Genomic DNA, 16,952 nt, shown 5'->3' with positions numbered 1-16,952 from the left:
TAACGTATATATACTGCAAAGTTAATACCTGATGATACTCATCATTTGCCTGCAAAATAAAGAGAGGCAATATAGTTTAGATAGCTCCTTTGATTAACTTGGAGTGAGGCCTAATATCAATCCATGAAAGAAACATACTTTACCTTTGGGTGTGGAAGTTGCAGTGTTAACTCCAATAACGCTCCCATATCAATTAATCAATGGCCCACCTGAGTTCCCTGCACAAATTATGACATTTACAAATGTCAATGGAGGATGAATGCTCAAATAGTGGAAAAAGTTCACAAGCATAATTCATCTGTTTGAATTGAAAAGTTCACAAGTAGTAATAGCTTTGAATAGCTCCTTTAACTGCCTACTCCACTGACCACCACCTACAATATTCAAAACTACCCATCATACAATCGTCAAATACTTCTAAAATTACTGCATCACAATTACAAAGTAATCTTTCTTCCTTGAAGATAAACATGATATTGTATAACCACATTGTACAATGTCATTGGCTTCCTGTCACTAGTAACAAATGAGGATGGATATGTTGAAATTGGGGTACCAAGTTGCAAAATAGGCAATAATTAAGATACTAGAATGCATTTTACTCTTAATTTTAAAAAATTATATGAACAGTACACATGCCACGTAAGCATTCACGTCGGTAATTAACGGTTATTCTAATAGAAATACTAAGGGAGGTGTAAAAATGTCATAAAAATAAAGTTAAGTATCAAAATTCTACTTTTTTAATTTGAGGTACCAAATTGTAAGACACGTTGTACTGAAGGTATTTTACTCTAAAATCCGAGTAGGCACCATAAATTAGGCCCATTGTCAGTGAGCTCTATCTATCTTTTCCCCCTTTCTCCCCCGACTACGCCTCCCTCTCTCTCAGCGCTCACTCTCCAACTCCAAGTCGATCTCCAGTTTCCGGCCGCCGCTGATCTCATTCTTCCTCCGCCTCCACCGCGTTCCTATTGGCCTCTAGTCCGTCTATCTATTTATTTATTGTGTTATATCGCTGGGTTTTCTTCACTAACTATAAAATTAATCCCTAAATCCCTAATCTTCTCCCTATATTTGAATGCTTTCCTCTTCATTCCTTTTCTGTTATATCAAGTTTTCGACAGAAAGTTACAATCTTTGTTAAATTATTGTTTTAAATCTTGCTCCGGAATTGTTGAAAATTTGATGAGGTTTTTGTACTAAACTAAAGTAGTGACTTTTTGCAAACCATCAACTTTGTAGAGATCGAGTCATGGCAACGTCTATTCGGTCTGTGGTTGGAAAGCTGGGGAGGGTGACGTGTCATAGAAATATTAGAAGATCAGAAGCAATTTTATACAAGGCTTCTGGCGGTTCTGTTGGTTCTGCTTATTCCTCTCGTCACCCTTTTGATTCTGGACACCATGCAAACCAAGTTCTGAATCGCAGAATTCCCAAGCGTGAGAATCCGGTAATGTTAATTAACTTGTACCAATTTAAGTGCTAATATATATATATATATTTTGTTCTTTTCCGATCGTCTGCTGTAGGTAGCTTAATTTGTACGAATTTGAACAGGAATTCAAGTTTGTAGGTCATCCTGCAGGAATTGTTGGCGGTATGGATGAGCTGTGTAGATATAGCCCTGATACTCTTCTTCCTGCCCGTTTTGCTGTGGAAGAGTTCAACAAGCAAAAGGTTTGAACGGATCGATCATCATAACATTCTGAATAATAATATGTATGCATGCCTAGATATTAATTCACTGATTGTTTTGTTTGATATATATATATATATATATTTATATACTGTTCAAATGAAATGATGTGTCTTGATCTCTTTCAGGATGCCCAACTGCAGTTTGTGAGAGTGGTAAGGGCAAGTATGCAGGGGATGTACCCTCCCTATTTTTTAATAACAATAGAGGCCGTTGATGCTGCTGATCATCATGGTTTGGTGAAAGTTTATCAAGCAATGGTTGCCAAGGAAGCACGCAGCATGGAGCTCATGTTGTTTGGTCTTGTTGTTGATGATGGAAGTTTGTTAAAACTAATTGATGACAGACGAGGACGACAATCATACAGAGGTAACTATTATGGCATGCATGTTACTTTAAGTTATTTCCGCTGGGAAACCAACATTAATTATAAGAATATTGATTTATTCATCATCCATTCATTTGCATGAAATAGACAACTTTCGTGAATCATGGTGGATTGAAACAGGCTCCATTAATTGGCAAATGCCAATGTCTTGTATATATTTTACTCTCTCTCTCTCTCTCTCTCTCTCGCTCCCTCCTCCCCCCCCCCCCTCTCACTCTCTCCCTATATATATATACATTTATGTTATTTGGATTAATATTTTATATTTACTGTCAATATTAGACTATTTTCGAATGCATTTATAGGTAGGTGTTGAATAGGCAGTACTTGGGTTCACCCCCAGAGTGCACCACCATGTCCACCCCAGTCAATTGGACCAATCATATCTTTACACCTGTATTTGTTTCTTTAAAAAATTAGCCCAATATTAGAAGAACAAAAGATGATCCCATCGTCTTCCGCACTCACCCTTCCTTCCCCCTTCTCTCTTATGGCTCTCCCACCATCTTCATGTCTGAAAGCGCAGTCTCACCCAATCTCCAAGTCCCCCATATCTATCGCCTTTCTCTTTTTCCTTGCTTTTCTTTTCCTTTTTCCTGATGCAGGTTTGAGAGTAAAATTATAACTTAAAGTGCTCAATCAGATTTAGCGTTTATCAAACAGAAACCCAATCATGCCAATCAATTTTGTGTGTATTGGTTTGGGCCATTTGGCCCTTGCGGCTTGTGGATTGGGAGGAACTTCATAAGAGATTGAATCACATGGTAGGAAAAAGGGAAAAAAAGAAAAGCAGGGTTTGCAAAAGGGTGTTAGAGTTAAGGGAGCTGGAGACAGTCGGGGAGGAGAGAACAGTTTGGAGCCATTAGAGAGAAGGGGGAGGGAAGGTAAGTTGGGGACGGTCTGTTTTCTGATTTATTTTTTATAAAAGAATACAGGTGTAAAGGTATGATTTGTGTATAAAATTTGGGGTGGACATGGAGGTGCACCCTGGGGGAGGATCCAAGCATTTCCCTTGTTTAATTGTCATATCTACTTTCTGGCCAAAAAAAAAATGGTCATATCTACTTTCTGAACCAAAAAAAAATTTCTCTACTTTCTGACAAAAATTTGTCATCTCTATTGTTAATAGGTTGGTTAATCTTGAGGAGCCTAAAGCTTTCAAGACAGTTTTTGCTTCCAAGAAAGACAAGCGATCCTGTTGAGGATGAAGTGCTAAGCGCCTTGCGCATGTTGCCCCTCCGATGCTAAATTTGATATTATTATATCACCTTTGTAATTTTATTCATCTTTTTTTTTTTTTTTTCAAACTTTGTAATTTTATTCATGAAAAGAATAAAAATTTGTTTGGCTTTAATAGGCGCGTACACAAAAATATTATCTATCTTTTATGAAATACTCAGTTTGATGTGCCATAAGCTTAATTTGAGACTCATCCGACTGAGAGAGTGAGTGGTTGGTTGTAGTCTTTGCCGATACAAATTATGGGTTTTTGTTTATAACCATTTCTTCCTTTCTAATTCTTACTTAGCGGCTAATTTTTCTTGTTTCTGTATTTTGCCCAGAATTGTCTTTTTTTTTTCCTTTTGTACTGAGAACTCTTTCTTGTCCTTTTTGAACAAACAATTTAGATCACAATTGAAATAAATATGGATATCAACAGACAGCAGTATAGTTCTGATCGACCTACTTGACCAAGAAATTCAGATCAAAATGGGATAGTATAACAAATTAATATCAGTAATAGTATGAGACTTCAACTCAATCTAATTAAATGTGGGATGATATAATAGCACAAAGGAGCCTGATAAAACATATTTTGAAATTCTTCTTCTCTATCTTCTATAAAAGAAGGGTCTGTAGTCAAAAGGTGTTTTTCTCCAGGAGAATTGAGGGTTATATATTCAAACTTTGTTGTTGCAGAGAGATGTAAATAAGGTAACTAGGTGGCTCTTCAAAAACCTACTACTCACAATGCAAGTGATGGAAGTTAGCATCTTGTCGTGTTTGTCTCACTGATTAATTCATTATATAATCGGAGGATTACTAATGGATTAGATATGTTAATTGGCTTCTCTGTTATATTTATATGAAATATTTCTTCCTATATTACTCTAATAATATATTTTTGCTAAAATGGTATCCTTTCCACTTTTTACATTCATATTATCCTCATTTTTTATTGAAGTTTTTTAACATGTTTGATCTCTAAATATAAATTTGTCAATTTATGCGTCTAGCTATTCACTTGATCAAAATTTTCATTCAAGGATGTAAGTTTCAAATGTTTGCAGCTTCAAAACAGTGCCCAGTTTAAGGATTTAGTTATCATTATTTGGTGGAGTGGATTTAATATAATCTTCTTTCCTTTTGTTAACAAAAGAGTCTTTAATCTTCTGTCGCTCATTCGACTTGTAGAGCGTTTAGGAAGGTTTGAGCTTAACCCTTACAAACATTGGCGGAACTACATACAGTCTAACATGGGCTGTATAGCTTTTGTGTAAAACTACCAATATTATTATGTTTTAGCCTAGAAGTTTATATATAGCCAACCCAATTAATAGTTATTTAGTCAAATTTATTGAGTTTTAGCCTAATTTTTTTGTCCTTAACTCAAAATTTAGCCCAAAACTGTATATATAACTCACCTAAATTTTGTGTTGTTGTATGTTGTATGTTTTTTATTAATAAATATAATATTTATTTATGTTAAATTTTGTTAAAAATTTGGTTTGATTATAAAATTTTATTTAAATCTTACTTTTAGGAAGGAAGAGTATAGTATAAATGTACCCAGAGGAAAAAACAAATAGTCATTAAACTTAAGGTAATATGTGAATTGGCATTAGCCTAGTTGGTCGAGATCAAAAGCTTCCCCTACACATCTAGGTTCGAACCCTCCTCTCCTGTAATCTAAATAAAAAACAAAATTTAAGGTAATATTATAGCTACCCCCTTTCTAAAATTTCTAGCTCCCCCATAGCTTACAAACCACTCGAATCACTCTCAAGAAATCTTCTTTGCTACAAATTAGGGTGAGAGAGAGAATGTAGCAATTGCACACCTTCAAGAGCCGCCAAGGCTTCAACGTGATTAGCACTCACAACATACACATAGCTGCCCCTCAACAAAATTACCCCAGTCATCTCGAAAGTGAGTATTTTTATCCCTTAAGTTTTATTACTTTTAATATTCAATCCTATAGTGTTTTATAAAACAGTTTATGCACAATGCTGGTGCCATATTTGTGTGTATACTATGGTTCTTTTAGAGCCTCTACTTTGTACTAGTACTCTAGAAAGTAGAGAAGATGAAGCATAAGAAAGGAGGATGGGTTTGGAGACACTGCCCAGCAGCTTTTTGGTAAAGGAGGTTCTGCTGAAGCTGGAAATAGAGACGCTTTGCTCAGTTGCATGTGTTAACAGGGCCATGAAATGAAACTTTAAACTATATCTAGCTAATAGGTAGCTCTCTCAAAAGAAAAAAAAGGTAGCTCTTCAAAAACCTACAACTCACAATATCACAAGTGATGGAAGATGTAATATGCGCATGTACTATGCCTAGCTGTGTTTCTTATGCTCCACTTATTAGGCAAACTAACCTCATAAACTCTGCATATAGGGTTTGCATTTCTCGATCTCTCAATTATTTAATGACTACAACTACAAAGCTATGCAGAGAACAATGGCAGTCTGCGTTTCTCACCCAAGCTACAAGCTTACAACATGCATTTCCTTCTACATACCTACTGAAGGCTACAACACATAATTTGTAATCCTTAAGGCTCAATGGTTATGCTCTAAATTAAGGGACAATTCTGTCTCTGGCACTCCCAAAACAAAGGTACAATTATGTTTATCTTCATATTCAAGCACAATTTCATCTCAAACATTAAACAATACAAATTAGACAATTAAAAAATATAAAAACTCTTTACCAAAAAAATATAGAATCTAAAATATTGAACACAGAGATAGAGCTGTTCAGTGGGGGAGAGGGTGTGGCAGTAATCTGCAACCTTTCCGAAGATTGCTGATATATAAACATCTGTAAATTGGCTAGATCAGCAACTATATATCTTCCTTAGTTGCTGAAAGAACATTTCAATATGGTTCCCTTCATTTTAATAGTAAATGAATTAGGCTAGAACTAAAGCTAGGAGACTATTGAAAGCGGATTATCCAGGCAAGCTAGCTAGCTAGGTACTTTGGCCCTTGCTTTAACCACGCAGCACCTTCACCTCCTTCACCTCAATCTGTTAAGTTATGCCATGAGGGTGCATTAATAATGAAATGCTGTAACTGATCATAAAATAGCTTGTGCACATGCATTAGACAACCATGCATATTACCAATTACGATGCATTATGCATGCATACAAAAAGAAATAAAGACATACCAAATGATCCTCTCCCCGAGTGAAGCATCATTTACCATAAAAGTTTTCTGCTACAAGCAATTAAATGGATCAATATCAATTTAAATACATAATCAGGCATAATTTATCATACCAAATTAGCTATTAGCTATCTACACATGCAATGATCATGACATTACCGAATTAGAAGACTTTACCTAGGTGATGGTATAGTGTTAGATATTCATTATCATCCATAAGATTGAAGTTTTTCAACCACATGTCGTCATGAGGTAATTCTATAGAAACACTTGCTTTGTAAAATTTCACCACACCGCCATCAACTGCCTCCAATACTAGATCATAATGACGACCCGGATCAGTTCTAGGCTGACACACCCAGAATGCTCTCAGCACTCTCACAGACTGCAGTTGAGCATTCTACAAGAGGAGCCAAACCATTTGCATTAGATATGAAACAAAATTATTAAACATTAATTTGCAAAACCATTTGTAAAATTAAGAAACGTGCATTAATTCTATCCTAGGAACATAATTATATATATCTAAAGAAAAGAATGGCATCTATATATATGAGTAAATTAAGGAAGGAAGAATCAGGCATGCATGCATTTAGGCAATTCATATGAAAACCAAAGAGAAACCTTTTGACTTGATACCTTCCGCTTGTTGAACTCTTGTGTGGCGAAACGGGCAGGTCCTACTCCTCCTAACTCCATATGATAATCGAGGAACTGTTCAAATAAAGGAGTCAAAGAGAGAGAGAGAGAGAGAGAGAGAGAGAGAGAGAAAACTACAGCAGGGCTCATATACGTACGTTATTCTTAGTAGTTTTGGGCATGGGAATACGATTTTTATGGCCCCCAAAATCAAAAGGGTCATTGTTGTTGATAGCTACGGTCTCAAAATTATTCTCAAGCATATTGATAAGTTTTCCATGATTCTGAATACATTTACTACTCTTTCCCAGCTTTCCAAGCACACAACGAACAGCCATATATATATAGCCTGTAAGAATCAGTATGTAACATCACTTATATCACTGACTAAATTAAGCCATATCGATATAAATACAAGAAAATCTTATACAGATATTATGAACTCATAACCTGTGGATAATTAGCTTTAAATAATCAGTATCCAAAACTTAATTTCTAGTTCCATGGCCGTTCGGGCCAAGGCACCAGAAAATTCATGCCCTCTCTCACACAATACCAAAATTAAATAAGTAAATAAGAGGAGTAGTCTTCTTCTTATTACCTTACAACAGCCAGCGAAAAGGAGGAGATCAGGGAGACGAGAGAGAGAGAGAGAGAGGGCAAGCCAACTGTGAACCCTTAATAGGAACAAATTTCCGAGGGCCGAAAAACCCAAAATATTAACTAATAATCAGTCTGGGCCTGGACAAGCTAGTCTGGTCATCCTGAATTGGACCCTTTTGTTTTTCGGACAGAAACAAACCCTATTTTTTTGGCCGGGGAAAAACAAACCCAACTTAATTTAGTATGTATTGACTTCAGGCTCATTGCGTTATGAAAATTATCATTTAATTGTAGTCAAATGACACTTTTGATCTCTTTAGTTTGAACCATATTTCACTTTTGTCATGTTTTGGATCATGACAGAGTTCACCAAAAATGGAATCAAAAGTGAATGACATGTTGCGTGCATATGTATAATAGATTTATGATGAAACGGTTGAAACCCACATGTTGTCCTGTAAATCAACCATAATTTGGTTGCAAATCATATCTGATGAATTCAAGGGAAACTACTACCTTTTATTGTATTTGTACAATGAATTGAAGAAGCCTAGTTAGACCCACAAAATGTTAGGTAATGAGTTTTGCTTTCCACGTGAGGCAAATTGCTCTACTAATACGTACACTAAAAATTGCCTAAAGAAATGTACATTTTTGTTGAAATTTTGTTTAAAAATAGGCATCTATGAAGGAAATTAGCTTTGAAAACATTATGTCTTCACTAGGACTGTGGAAGAGTTGGAATTCTTTGGTGCTCACAAGCTATAGTTCAACACATGTATGTACACATTAACAAAAGTTTACGTACATGTTACAAAAATCACACCAAATTTGATAAACTGTTACATAACTACTGATATAGTTAAAAATATATTTCTTTAGAGAACAGTGGCAGTCTGCATTTCTCGCGCCTAATTCAATAAAAACAACTACAAGCTTACAGCATATCATGAAATCCCACATGAAATTAAAGGGCATATTAGCTTTTTCATGTCTGTGATCATTATGTAAAATTAAAGGGCATATTTCAAAATCCCACATGAAATTTGAATTGCTATTATCCTGCCTAAAGGTTTTTATAGGTAATTTTATCGTGTCCAGAGGAGCTTGGCAATGATTTAATTGTTGTTTGATTGTATAATTGTGAATGTTTGGTGAACATTCTGGTATCATTTTCTCTTCTGTTTCTCCAATGACTTGATTCAGTATTTTTGAGCTTCTTGTGCTTTCTGCTTTCTTATAGGGAAGAGGGACATCAAAGTGAAGGCCCTGAGGCCGCTGAAGCTGCAAAGCATCTTGCAGAAAAGAAAGAGAATGAGCGTAAGATGAAGAAGGAAGCCTTGAAGCTTGATGAAGAATGAGCGTATGAGATCTCTCCATACAAAGAATCAGATGATGAAAACGAAGAAGATGACGATATCATACCAAATAGTAAATTTATTCCTTCATGGCCAAGGTATAGAGCACTCCAATCACTTTGGTGATATGTATCTTGGTGAAAGGCATGGATTGTGTACCCTTAAGAAACTGTTAACTCTGCTTGTGCACCTGTAAAAATCATTTATTAGTTGGTTCTTGTTTTCTGCAGTAAAAATTGTCTGGCTCTGGCTGTTTCTGGCTGTTTCTTGCCAGAATGGAGCAGAACCAGAGGTGATCTTCCCCCGAGAAAGCTTTTGCAGTATATCTGAAGGTACTTTTATGGTTTAAAGCCATGATCTTATTAGCTATTGCTTTGGCCTTTTGGCTGGTTAATTTTTATGTATTTCTGGCTAAAGATCAAATATGCTCATTTGTAGTTCTCTTGCCTCGAAAGCATCAGCTACAGTAGTGGGCACAAAATTCAATTCAACATATTCTTCAGTCAATTAGTGTTAAAGCTTTGGGGTCAAGAAGAGAAGAGGTGTGTTTCCTTTATTCTCATTTTTCATTCCATGTGGAATGTGAGCTGCATTGTCTGCCTAGGTCATCATTGCATGTCACCATGGGAATTCATTTAGGTCTACATTGTGCTGGCAGTTTCATTGTAATTGAAGCATTCTTTTAATGCACCTTTTCTTTGGCCATTGTTCATGTACATATTAATAGAGCATTTTTCCTCTGTAAAAATGCGCCTTTAGTTACTGCCTATCATTGTTAGAGGTTGGCCATCCTTGTCATGAAAGAAAGTGATCCTCTAGATAAACTAAAATTCGAGAAAATTTATTTCATTTTCCGAAAACAACTTGTAACAGTTGGTTCTTATTCTATGTGGCTGATTTTGTAGGACCATTTTGTGAAGAGTTGTTGAGCAGCTGATCCCTTTCCAGCTAATCTCTAGTTGAAATGTTGTAGAATTACTGTGATGTGATGTATATAGGATTCTCTTGTAATTGTTATCTCAGATAATTTGCAAACTGACTCTAGTTAAGAAGTAACAACTTCCATTGGCAGTGCGGGAAGGGAAATTCGCTGAGCTGTAGTTAAGAACTACTCATTCCTGTTTCTGGGGCACTCTACTTTGGAGTTCTTATATAGCTAAGCTCAATTGTTATATCATAAGATGTGCATACTGAACAACTCCAAGCCTTGTACAGAAATCTTAGCAAATAATTCTTAGAAGCTAATTAAATCAAAAGATTTTCATTAATTCTATTGATTATGATTAACTGATTTTTCTTCAATCTTCATCAAAGACTAATTACAGTAATCACATGAAACTTTTTGTGGGCAGCTATAGTGGCAATTCAACTAAATATTTTGATCTGAACAGCATCATTAATTTCATCGAAGCCCAAAGGGGCAAAGGAGGAAACCCAGTAAATACAAAACGACAACATCTTAGCTAAACCAAAAGAAATGAATATGCTGTGGATAGTACAGAGTAGTACAAACCCAGCTTCGTTGACCAAAAAAAAAACCCAGCTTCAGCTTCAGATAAAGAAGGCACATCATCCACTAATCCACATCACTACATTCAATAGAAGTATGCAAAATATTTATTATTAAAACTTCAATCAACTCGGTAAAATAGTTTTCACGTTACAAAGATTAGATTTGTACATATATTTTAGGGCAAATGACCATTTTAATTATTGTAGTATGGTTTTTTTTTTTTTCTGTTTTAATTTTTTCAATCAAATTATCATATTTTACATTTTGTTTCAATCACATCTACAATTATAATTTCATCTAAATTTTAAAACATAATTTTCATAAGAAAATCTCATATAATGTCAAGTCATTGAGAGAGAGAAATTGGGCTTATACACTAAATGAGGAAATGGTGATCTCATAACGCCTTGGGCCCAAAATTTGTTAATAAAACGACTTGGGCTGTTTGTTTTCTTGAAAGAAAAAGTCCAATTTTATATTTAATCCCAATTTTTTCTTCTTTTTAGGGCTCACAGTTGATCAGCTGTTTAATTCTTTCACTTCACTCCATCACTCCGTCACTCCGTTTCTCTGTTGTCGTCTCCCTCTCCGTTTCTCTGTTGTAAGATAAGGACAACAGAGAAACGGAGAGGGAGACGACAACAGAGAAACGGAGTGACGGAGTGACGGAGTGATGGAGTGACAAAGCGTTGCATCGCAAAATTCCCAAGCAGGTGACCCTCAATTGAATAGTGAGTAGGTGAAGCAGTCAAGGAGAAAGGGTCTACTGTAGTTTGCTTATACTAATTTGCAATTTGCATTTGTCTCTCGATCTTTCTTTGAACAGAGATTTGATCCTCTTCATCATATTTGCGTAAACCACCGTCGTGGAGGAGCTGCTATCAAAGACATTTGTTGCAGTGCTTATAATGAGCCCATGTATATTGCTCCTGCCCGTCGTGGGGAGGGGGAGTCATCGCCGGAGGTGGGTTAGGGCTGGGTGGCGAGGGGGCTGCGACATCCATCTCATCTTCTTTTTCTTTTTCTTTTTTTTAGTTTTAACTTTTAACCCTTTTAATTCTTTTTGTTTTTGTTTTCAATTTAATATTTTCTGAATTTTATTTCAATTTCAATTTTTTATGTTTTCAGATTTAATATTTTTTGTTTTGAGAATTAATATTTTCAATTTTAATGTTATTTAATTTTAAACTTGTTTAGTTTTAATCTTTTGTAATTCTAAAAAAATTAGTTTTAAATATTTGATTTATTTTTAGTATTAATCTTTTTAATTTTTGAGTTTTACTATTTATTAAATTAGAAATTAAATTAAAATGTTATTTAATATGAAATAGCCAAATTATCCCTCATTTGGACGGAATTTTTAACGAAGTTGACGAATTGTCCTAAAATAACACAAATCCTAAATATATGTACTACATTAACACAAACCCAAACGCGTGTCTTAAACTAGAATTGACCCCAAAATATGTGTCATTTTTTAAATTTTTTCCCTAATTACATATATAAATCATAAAAAATTCAATCTTCAAATATCACTAGCGATCTGCAGACAATATTACTAGTGATGGAAGATGTAAGATCTGCATGTACTTTCGCCAGCTGTGTTTCTTATGCATGTGTGTTCAAACACACGTTTCTAATAGCACCACTTATTAAGGCAAAATAACCTCATTAGCTCTGCAGAGAATACATGGAAGTTTGCATTTCTCTCTCAATTTAATGACTACAAGAACTACAAGCTATGCAGAGAACAATGGCAGTCTGCGTTTCTCACCCAATTTAACAAGCTTACAACATGCATTCCCTCTACATACATGTAACGCATAATTTAAAATCCTTAAAACCATACAAGTCAATCTCTGAAAATCCCAAAACAAAGGACCAATTATGTCTTCATTGTCAAACACCACTTCCTCTCAAACATTAAACAATAAAAATTAGGCAATTAAAAAAATATAAAAACTAAAATATAGAACAGAAAGAGGGAATAGAACAGAGAGATAGATAAAGAGAGAAAGAAAGAGAGTGTTGCAGAGCACTCGGGAGTGATCTGCAACCTTTACAAAAATTGCTGATATAGAAGCATTTGTAAATTGGCTGGATCAGCAACTATCTTCCTTAGTTGATGAAAGAGAATTTCAATATGGTTCCCTTCCTAATAGTGTCACGTTTTATAGTTCCTAATGCTTACCAAAAAACTCTATCGCATTCAAACCATTGGGCCACACGACTTAGTTTTCCTAATTTATTGATTAAAAATTCAAAATGAATTCCTAATATTTGCAAAACACATATTATAAGCTGTTATTCTTATATAAGGATTAAAATACAGTATCATTTAGACACTGACATAGACAATTAAAAAAACACTTGTATTTATACACCGATCTTAAGGAATATAGTCCATGATAATAAATGAAATAGGTTAGAACTAAAGCTAGGAGAGTATTGAAAGTGGATTATCCATACTAGGTACTTTGTCCCTTGAAATAACCATGCAGCACCCTTCAACTCCGTTAAGTTCTGCCATGAGGTGTAATAATGAAATGCTGTAATTGGTCATCAAATCACTTGTAAAAATGCATTAAACCAACATATTACCAATTAGAATGGCATGCATATATAAACAAATAAAGACCTACCAAATGATCCAGCTACCCCTCTCTCTGAGTTAAGCATCATTCATCGAAGAAGTTGTCTGTTTCAAGCAAATATTAAAAAATGGATCAATATCAATTTAAATACATAATCAGGCATGCAATGATCGCATTACTGAATTCAATTCTTAAGGACATTAATATTAGTCAAAGCAACATATATGTCATAAGTAAATAGTTACCCAGGTGATGATATAATCTAACAGGGAATTCATTATCATCGACAAGATAGAAACTTTTCAACTGCATGCCGTCAAGTAAATCTACCGAAACATTTGCTAGGTAAAATTTCACCACACCGGCATTAACTGCCTCCAACATTAGAGAATACCTATGGGCCCAATAATCAGAAGAATCAGCCCACGGCCAACGGGATGCTCTCAGCACTCTCACAAGCTGCATTTGTGAATTCTAGAAGAGAAGCCAATTAAGCCATTCCCATTACATGTAAAACAACATTTTAAACATCAATCAATTTACAAAACCATCGGTGAAGCAAATGACAAAGGAACATAATTATATATCAAAAGAAAATAATGGCATGTATAAGTAAAGGAATTGCATACATTTACACAATTAATCAGAAAAACAAAGAAAACCCTTTTTTGCTTTTATAAATAAATAATGAAAAGAAAGGCCTAGCGAGTAATCTTCAATTTATATATAAATTCAGAATTAATTAATGTTATGAGTTTATAATTATACATACCTTTCTCTGGTTGAACTCTTGTGTGGCAAAACGGCCAGGTCCTACTCCTCCTAAATCCATATGATAATCGTAGGGATGTTTCTTACGCCTTTTGGGTATGGGAATAAGATTTTCACGGCCCCCAAAAATAGCATTGTTATTGTGTTTGTAGTTGATAGCTGAGGTCACCAAATTCCCAACAGTCATTAGTCTTCCATTATCGTGGATACATTTACTACTCATTCCCAGCTTTCCAAGCACACAACGAACAGCCATGGCCTGCAAGTTGGGTTGTACATCACAGAATCAGTACGTAATTGACTGATCAAATCATATCTATATCTCTATGAATAAAAGAAAATCTTGTACAGGGAATTGAAACAATTATGAACCCATATATCTCCCGTGAATTAGCTTCAAATAATACATATATATGAATAAACTAAAAAATTCAGCTTGGAAAAATTAATTTATGGTTCCTTGGCCATTTGGGCCAAGGGACAGGAATTCCATGGTCCTCACACACACACACACAGACACCAAAAAAGAGGGTTTTTCTTACCTTACAACAGAGAAACGGAGAGGGAGACGACGGGGTGACGGAGTAAGTGAAAGAATGAAAAAGGCTGATGAACTGTGAGCCCCTAAAAAGATACGGTTTGGGATTAAATATAAAATTGTACCTTTTCTTTGAAGAAAACAAACAGCCCAAGTCGTTTTATTTACGAATTTTGGGCCCAAGGCGTTATGAGATCACCATTTCTTTCCACACTAGGCCCAAACACAGAGCTTTGCATACATTGATGCTCGGATTGATTAAATGGTTGAATTCGTCAGTTGTAAGTTGTAACTCTCCAAGTCGATCTCCAGTCTCCGGCTGCCGCCGACTCGACCAACCGCCGCGTCCCCCTTGGTTTCTCTTGTTGCTTAAGTCTAAAATAAATCCCTAGAAAGTAGAAACCCCTAACCCTAACAATCCCTAATCTTATCCCAATCGCTCAATTCCTCCCTCTTCCTTGTCTATTATTATAGAAAGCTTCAATCTTTGGTTGCACGGGTGGTCGGTGGAATTGTTTAAGGTGACTTTGCACTCAACTCAGCTTGTTTGTTTGTGAATTAATTGTTGAAAATTTTGATTTATAAAAACAGATAATTGTAGATAGATTTGGTTTTGTGTTGAATTTATAGAGATTGGGTGTGGGTTTAGGGAGGCATGGCAATGGGTATTCGGTGTGTGCTGCTTGGAAAAGTGGGGAGTAAATGTATACACATGAGTAATAGAAATACAACATCAGCACCAATTTTATTTGCGGCTTCTGGCGGTTCTGGTTATTCCTCTCGTCACCCTTTTGATTCTGGAGACCATCAAAACAAAGCGTTGCATCGCAAAATTCCCAAGCAGGTGAGCCTCAATTGAATAGTTAGTAGGTGAAGCAGTCAAGGAGAAAGGGTCTTCTGTAGTTTGCTTATACTAATTTGCAATTTGCATTTGTCTCTCGATCTTTCTTTGAACAGAGATTTGATCCTCTTCATCATATTTGCGAAAACCGCTGTCGTGGAGTAGGTGTTATCAAAGACATTTGTTGCAGTGCTTATAATGAGCCCATGTATATTGCTCCTGCCCGTTTCGCCGTGGAAGAGTTCAACAAGCAAAAGGTTTGAACGGATCATAACTTTCTCAATTTATACATTAAGGTTCTCTGCTTTTATTTAATACTTTAATATAATATTCTACTTCTTAAGCGTGTTAACAAGGATCGGGTAATTTAAGGTTTTAATTCTTTGATTTCCTATATATTAGTTATCTAAATGTATGCATATTTGCCTGAATTTTCTCTTGACTGCAATATCTAATCTTGGGTGTTGCCTGGCCAAAAAAAAAAAAAAAAATCTTGGGTGTTGATCTCTTTTAGGATGCGCGATTGCAATTCGTGCGACTGTTGAGTGTAACTGGTCATTTTCTGGGGGGAACAAGAATTTATTATCTAAAAATAGAGGCCGTTGATGCTGCTGATCATGGTGTGGTGAAAGTTTATCAAGCAATGGTCGCGCGGGGAGTACGAGACACCATGGAACTGAGATTGTTTGGTCTTGTTGTTGACAATGGGTCTTTGTTAAAACTAATTGATAATAGACGTACAACTACTGGAAAAAAACCACTTGATAGAAGAGGTACGTAGTTACTATTTATATGTCATATTGTTACTTTACTTTCGACTAATTAATTAATTAATTGTGATCTCTACTGTTAATAGCCCGGATGCTCCAGAAGACAAAAGTTCCCACAAAGACGAGCGGATATTCTCTTGGGGATGAGATACTCAGCACCTTGCACATGTTGCCCCTCCAATACTAAATTTTTATTATCTTTGTAAATTTATTCTTCACAAAAGGCTTTCTTCGGACTTAATAATCTCCTTCCTCATACTTAGATTACATTATGATATATACTATTTATTTCAGTTTTTGGAGTGCCATAAGCTTAAATTACACTACCATTAGCATTATCCATTTCAATTAAACTAGTGTCATGCCTGCATCAATTAGGAAGCGAATTATGAACCTCACCACACACTGTATTGCCCTGTCTTTGATCCGTACATCCAAGACCTTAAAAAATCCCTAGTGTTGCTCTAAAATCTAAATGAACTGATAAAAAAAGGAAAATAAAGAAAAATTTGGAAAGCTTACTTGTTATTAATGATAAATAAAGTTTAGAGTTGACTAAACTTTTGAATGAAATTAGATACTTCTACATTATTTGTAAATAAAATAATAAATCTAATGAGTGTCACTGTATTTTTTAGTTCTCAAAAATAATGAACTCGGTTTGTGACTAAAAAGAGAGAGAAAAAAAAAAAAAAGGAGTATTGTAAAGACTAAAGCGCACAAGAATCACGAGGCTCAGGTATGTTTTTGTCGAGAGGCTGTCAGGTCTCCACGTGTTCAGACTAGTCGGCAGCCACGTCAGCAATTTGGCGCTACCGACCACTGGAGCCCAAACAAGTCCACT

At 35.4% G+C, this 16,952-nt stretch overlaps 4 protein-coding genes across 6 annotated transcripts; 2 read left to right on the top strand and 2 right to left on the bottom strand.

The window, feature by feature from the left end:
- The first annotated feature begins 840 nt into the window (after positions 1–840).
- LOC147296181 (uncharacterized) lies at positions 841–3,487 on the top strand. Its single transcript, XM_086229725.1, has 5 exons — positions 841–984; positions 1,246–1,453; positions 1,561–1,680; positions 1,828–2,068; positions 3,217–3,487. The coding sequence occupies exons 2-5, from the start codon at positions 1,256–1,258 to the stop codon at positions 3,333–3,335; spliced, it is 678 nt and encodes a 225-aa protein (XP_086085851.1). The 5' UTR covers positions 841–984; positions 1,246–1,255; the 3' UTR covers positions 3,336–3,487.
- A 2,593-nt stretch (positions 3,488–6,080) lies between these two features.
- LOC147296180 (uncharacterized) lies at positions 6,081–7,803 on the bottom strand. The gene is made up of 6 exons (XM_086229588.1): positions 7,722–7,803; positions 7,279–7,469; positions 7,121–7,195; positions 6,659–6,881; positions 6,483–6,532; positions 6,081–6,339 (listed from the first exon to the last, which is right to left on the bottom strand). The coding sequence occupies exons 2-5, from the start codon at positions 7,456–7,458 to the stop codon at positions 6,510–6,512; spliced, it is 501 nt and encodes a 166-aa protein (XP_086085714.1). The 5' UTR covers positions 7,459–7,469; positions 7,722–7,803; the 3' UTR covers positions 6,081–6,339; positions 6,483–6,509.
- A 5,153-nt stretch (positions 7,804–12,956) lies between these two features.
- LOC147296179 (uncharacterized) lies at positions 12,957–14,560 on the bottom strand. 3 transcript variants are annotated; one of them, XM_086229585.1, is made up of 5 exons: positions 14,502–14,560; positions 13,961–14,218; positions 13,434–13,662; positions 13,237–13,292; positions 12,957–13,143 (listed from the first exon to the last, which is right to left on the bottom strand). In XM_086229585.1, exons 2-4 carry the CDS (start codon positions 14,213–14,215, stop codon positions 13,273–13,275), a joined length of 504 nt encoding a protein of 167 aa, XP_086085711.1. In that variant the 5' UTR covers positions 14,216–14,218; positions 14,502–14,560; the 3' UTR covers positions 12,957–13,143; positions 13,237–13,272. The 3 variants fall into 3 exon arrangements, with proteins under 3 accessions (XP_086085711.1, XP_086085712.1, XP_086085713.1); XM_086229586.1 differs by having other exon boundaries at positions 13,583–13,662; XM_086229587.1 differs by having other exon boundaries at positions 12,957–13,117; positions 13,583–13,662.
- Positions 14,561–14,933: 373 nt separating this feature from the next.
- On the top strand, positions 14,934–16,393 carry LOC147296178 (uncharacterized). Its single transcript, XM_086229724.1, has 6 exons — positions 14,934–15,018; positions 15,128–15,177; positions 15,251–15,341; positions 15,455–15,595; positions 15,853–16,111; positions 16,195–16,393. The coding sequence occupies exons 4-6, from the start codon at positions 15,545–15,547 to the stop codon at positions 16,293–16,295; spliced, it is 411 nt and encodes a 136-aa protein (XP_086085850.1). The 5' UTR covers positions 14,934–15,018; positions 15,128–15,177; positions 15,251–15,341; positions 15,455–15,544; the 3' UTR covers positions 16,296–16,393.
- Positions 16,394–16,952: the final 559 nt, after the last annotated feature.

Source organism: Dryas octopetala, chromosome 1 (genome assembly GCF_963921425.1).
Source record: "Dryas octopetala chromosome 1, drDryOcto1.1, whole genome shotgun sequence".
In the NCBI taxonomy this organism is placed as follows: domain Eukaryota; kingdom Viridiplantae; phylum Streptophyta; class Magnoliopsida; order Rosales; family Rosaceae; genus Dryas; species Dryas octopetala.
The sequence above is the reverse complement of the archived record's forward strand: the minus strand, read 5'-3'. Positions and strand labels throughout refer to the sequence as shown.

What these genes read in the sequence shown, in the direction of transcription:
- LOC147296180 (XM_086229588.1), bottom strand. Translation starts at nt 7,458, where the DNA reads ATGGCTGTTCGTTGTGTGCTTGGAAAGCTGGGAAAGAGTAGTAAATGT. An exon ending in AAGAGTTCAACAAGCGGAAG is followed by an intron (nt 6,882 to 7,120) that starts GTATCAAGTCAA and finishes CTCCTCTTGTAG; the next exon opens with AATGCTCAACTGCAGTCTGT. An exon ending in AACACTATACCATCACCTAG is followed by an intron (nt 6,533 to 6,658) that starts GTAAAGTCTTCT and finishes AATTGCTTGTAG; the next exon opens with CAGAAAACTTTTATGGTAAA.
- LOC147296181 (XM_086229725.1), top strand. Translation starts at nt 1,256, where the DNA reads ATGGCAACGTCTATTCGGTCTGTGGTTGGAAAGCTGGGGAGGGTGACG. An exon ending in TTCCCAAGCGTGAGAATCCG is followed by an intron (nt 1,454 to 1,560) that starts GTAATGTTAATT and finishes GAATTTGAACAG; the next exon opens with GAATTCAAGTTTGTAGGTCA. An exon ending in AGGACGACAATCATACAGAG is followed by an intron (nt 2,069 to 3,216) that starts GTAACTATTATG and finishes TATTGTTAATAG; the next exon opens with GTTGGTTAATCTTGAGGAGC.
- LOC147296178 (XM_086229724.1), top strand. Translation starts at nt 15,545, where the DNA reads ATGTATATTGCTCCTGCCCGTTTCGCCGTGGAAGAGTTCAACAAGCAA. An exon ending in AAGAGTTCAACAAGCAAAAG is followed by an intron (nt 15,596 to 15,852) that starts GTTTGAACGGAT and finishes GATCTCTTTTAG; the next exon opens with GATGCGCGATTGCAATTCGT. An exon ending in AAAACCACTTGATAGAAGAG is followed by an intron (nt 16,112 to 16,194) that starts GTACGTAGTTAC and finishes TACTGTTAATAG; the next exon opens with CCCGGATGCTCCAGAAGACA.
- LOC147296179 (XM_086229585.1), bottom strand. Translation starts at nt 14,215, where the DNA reads ATGGCTGTTCGTTGTGTGCTTGGAAAGCTGGGAATGAGTAGTAAATGT. An exon ending in AAGAGTTCAACCAGAGAAAG is followed by an intron (nt 13,663 to 13,960) that starts GTATGTATAATT and finishes CTTCTCTTCTAG; the next exon opens with AATTCACAAATGCAGCTTGT. An exon ending in TAGATTATATCATCACCTGG is followed by an intron (nt 13,293 to 13,433) that starts GTAACTATTTAC and finishes TGCTTGAAACAG; the next exon opens with ACAACTTCTTCGATGAATGA.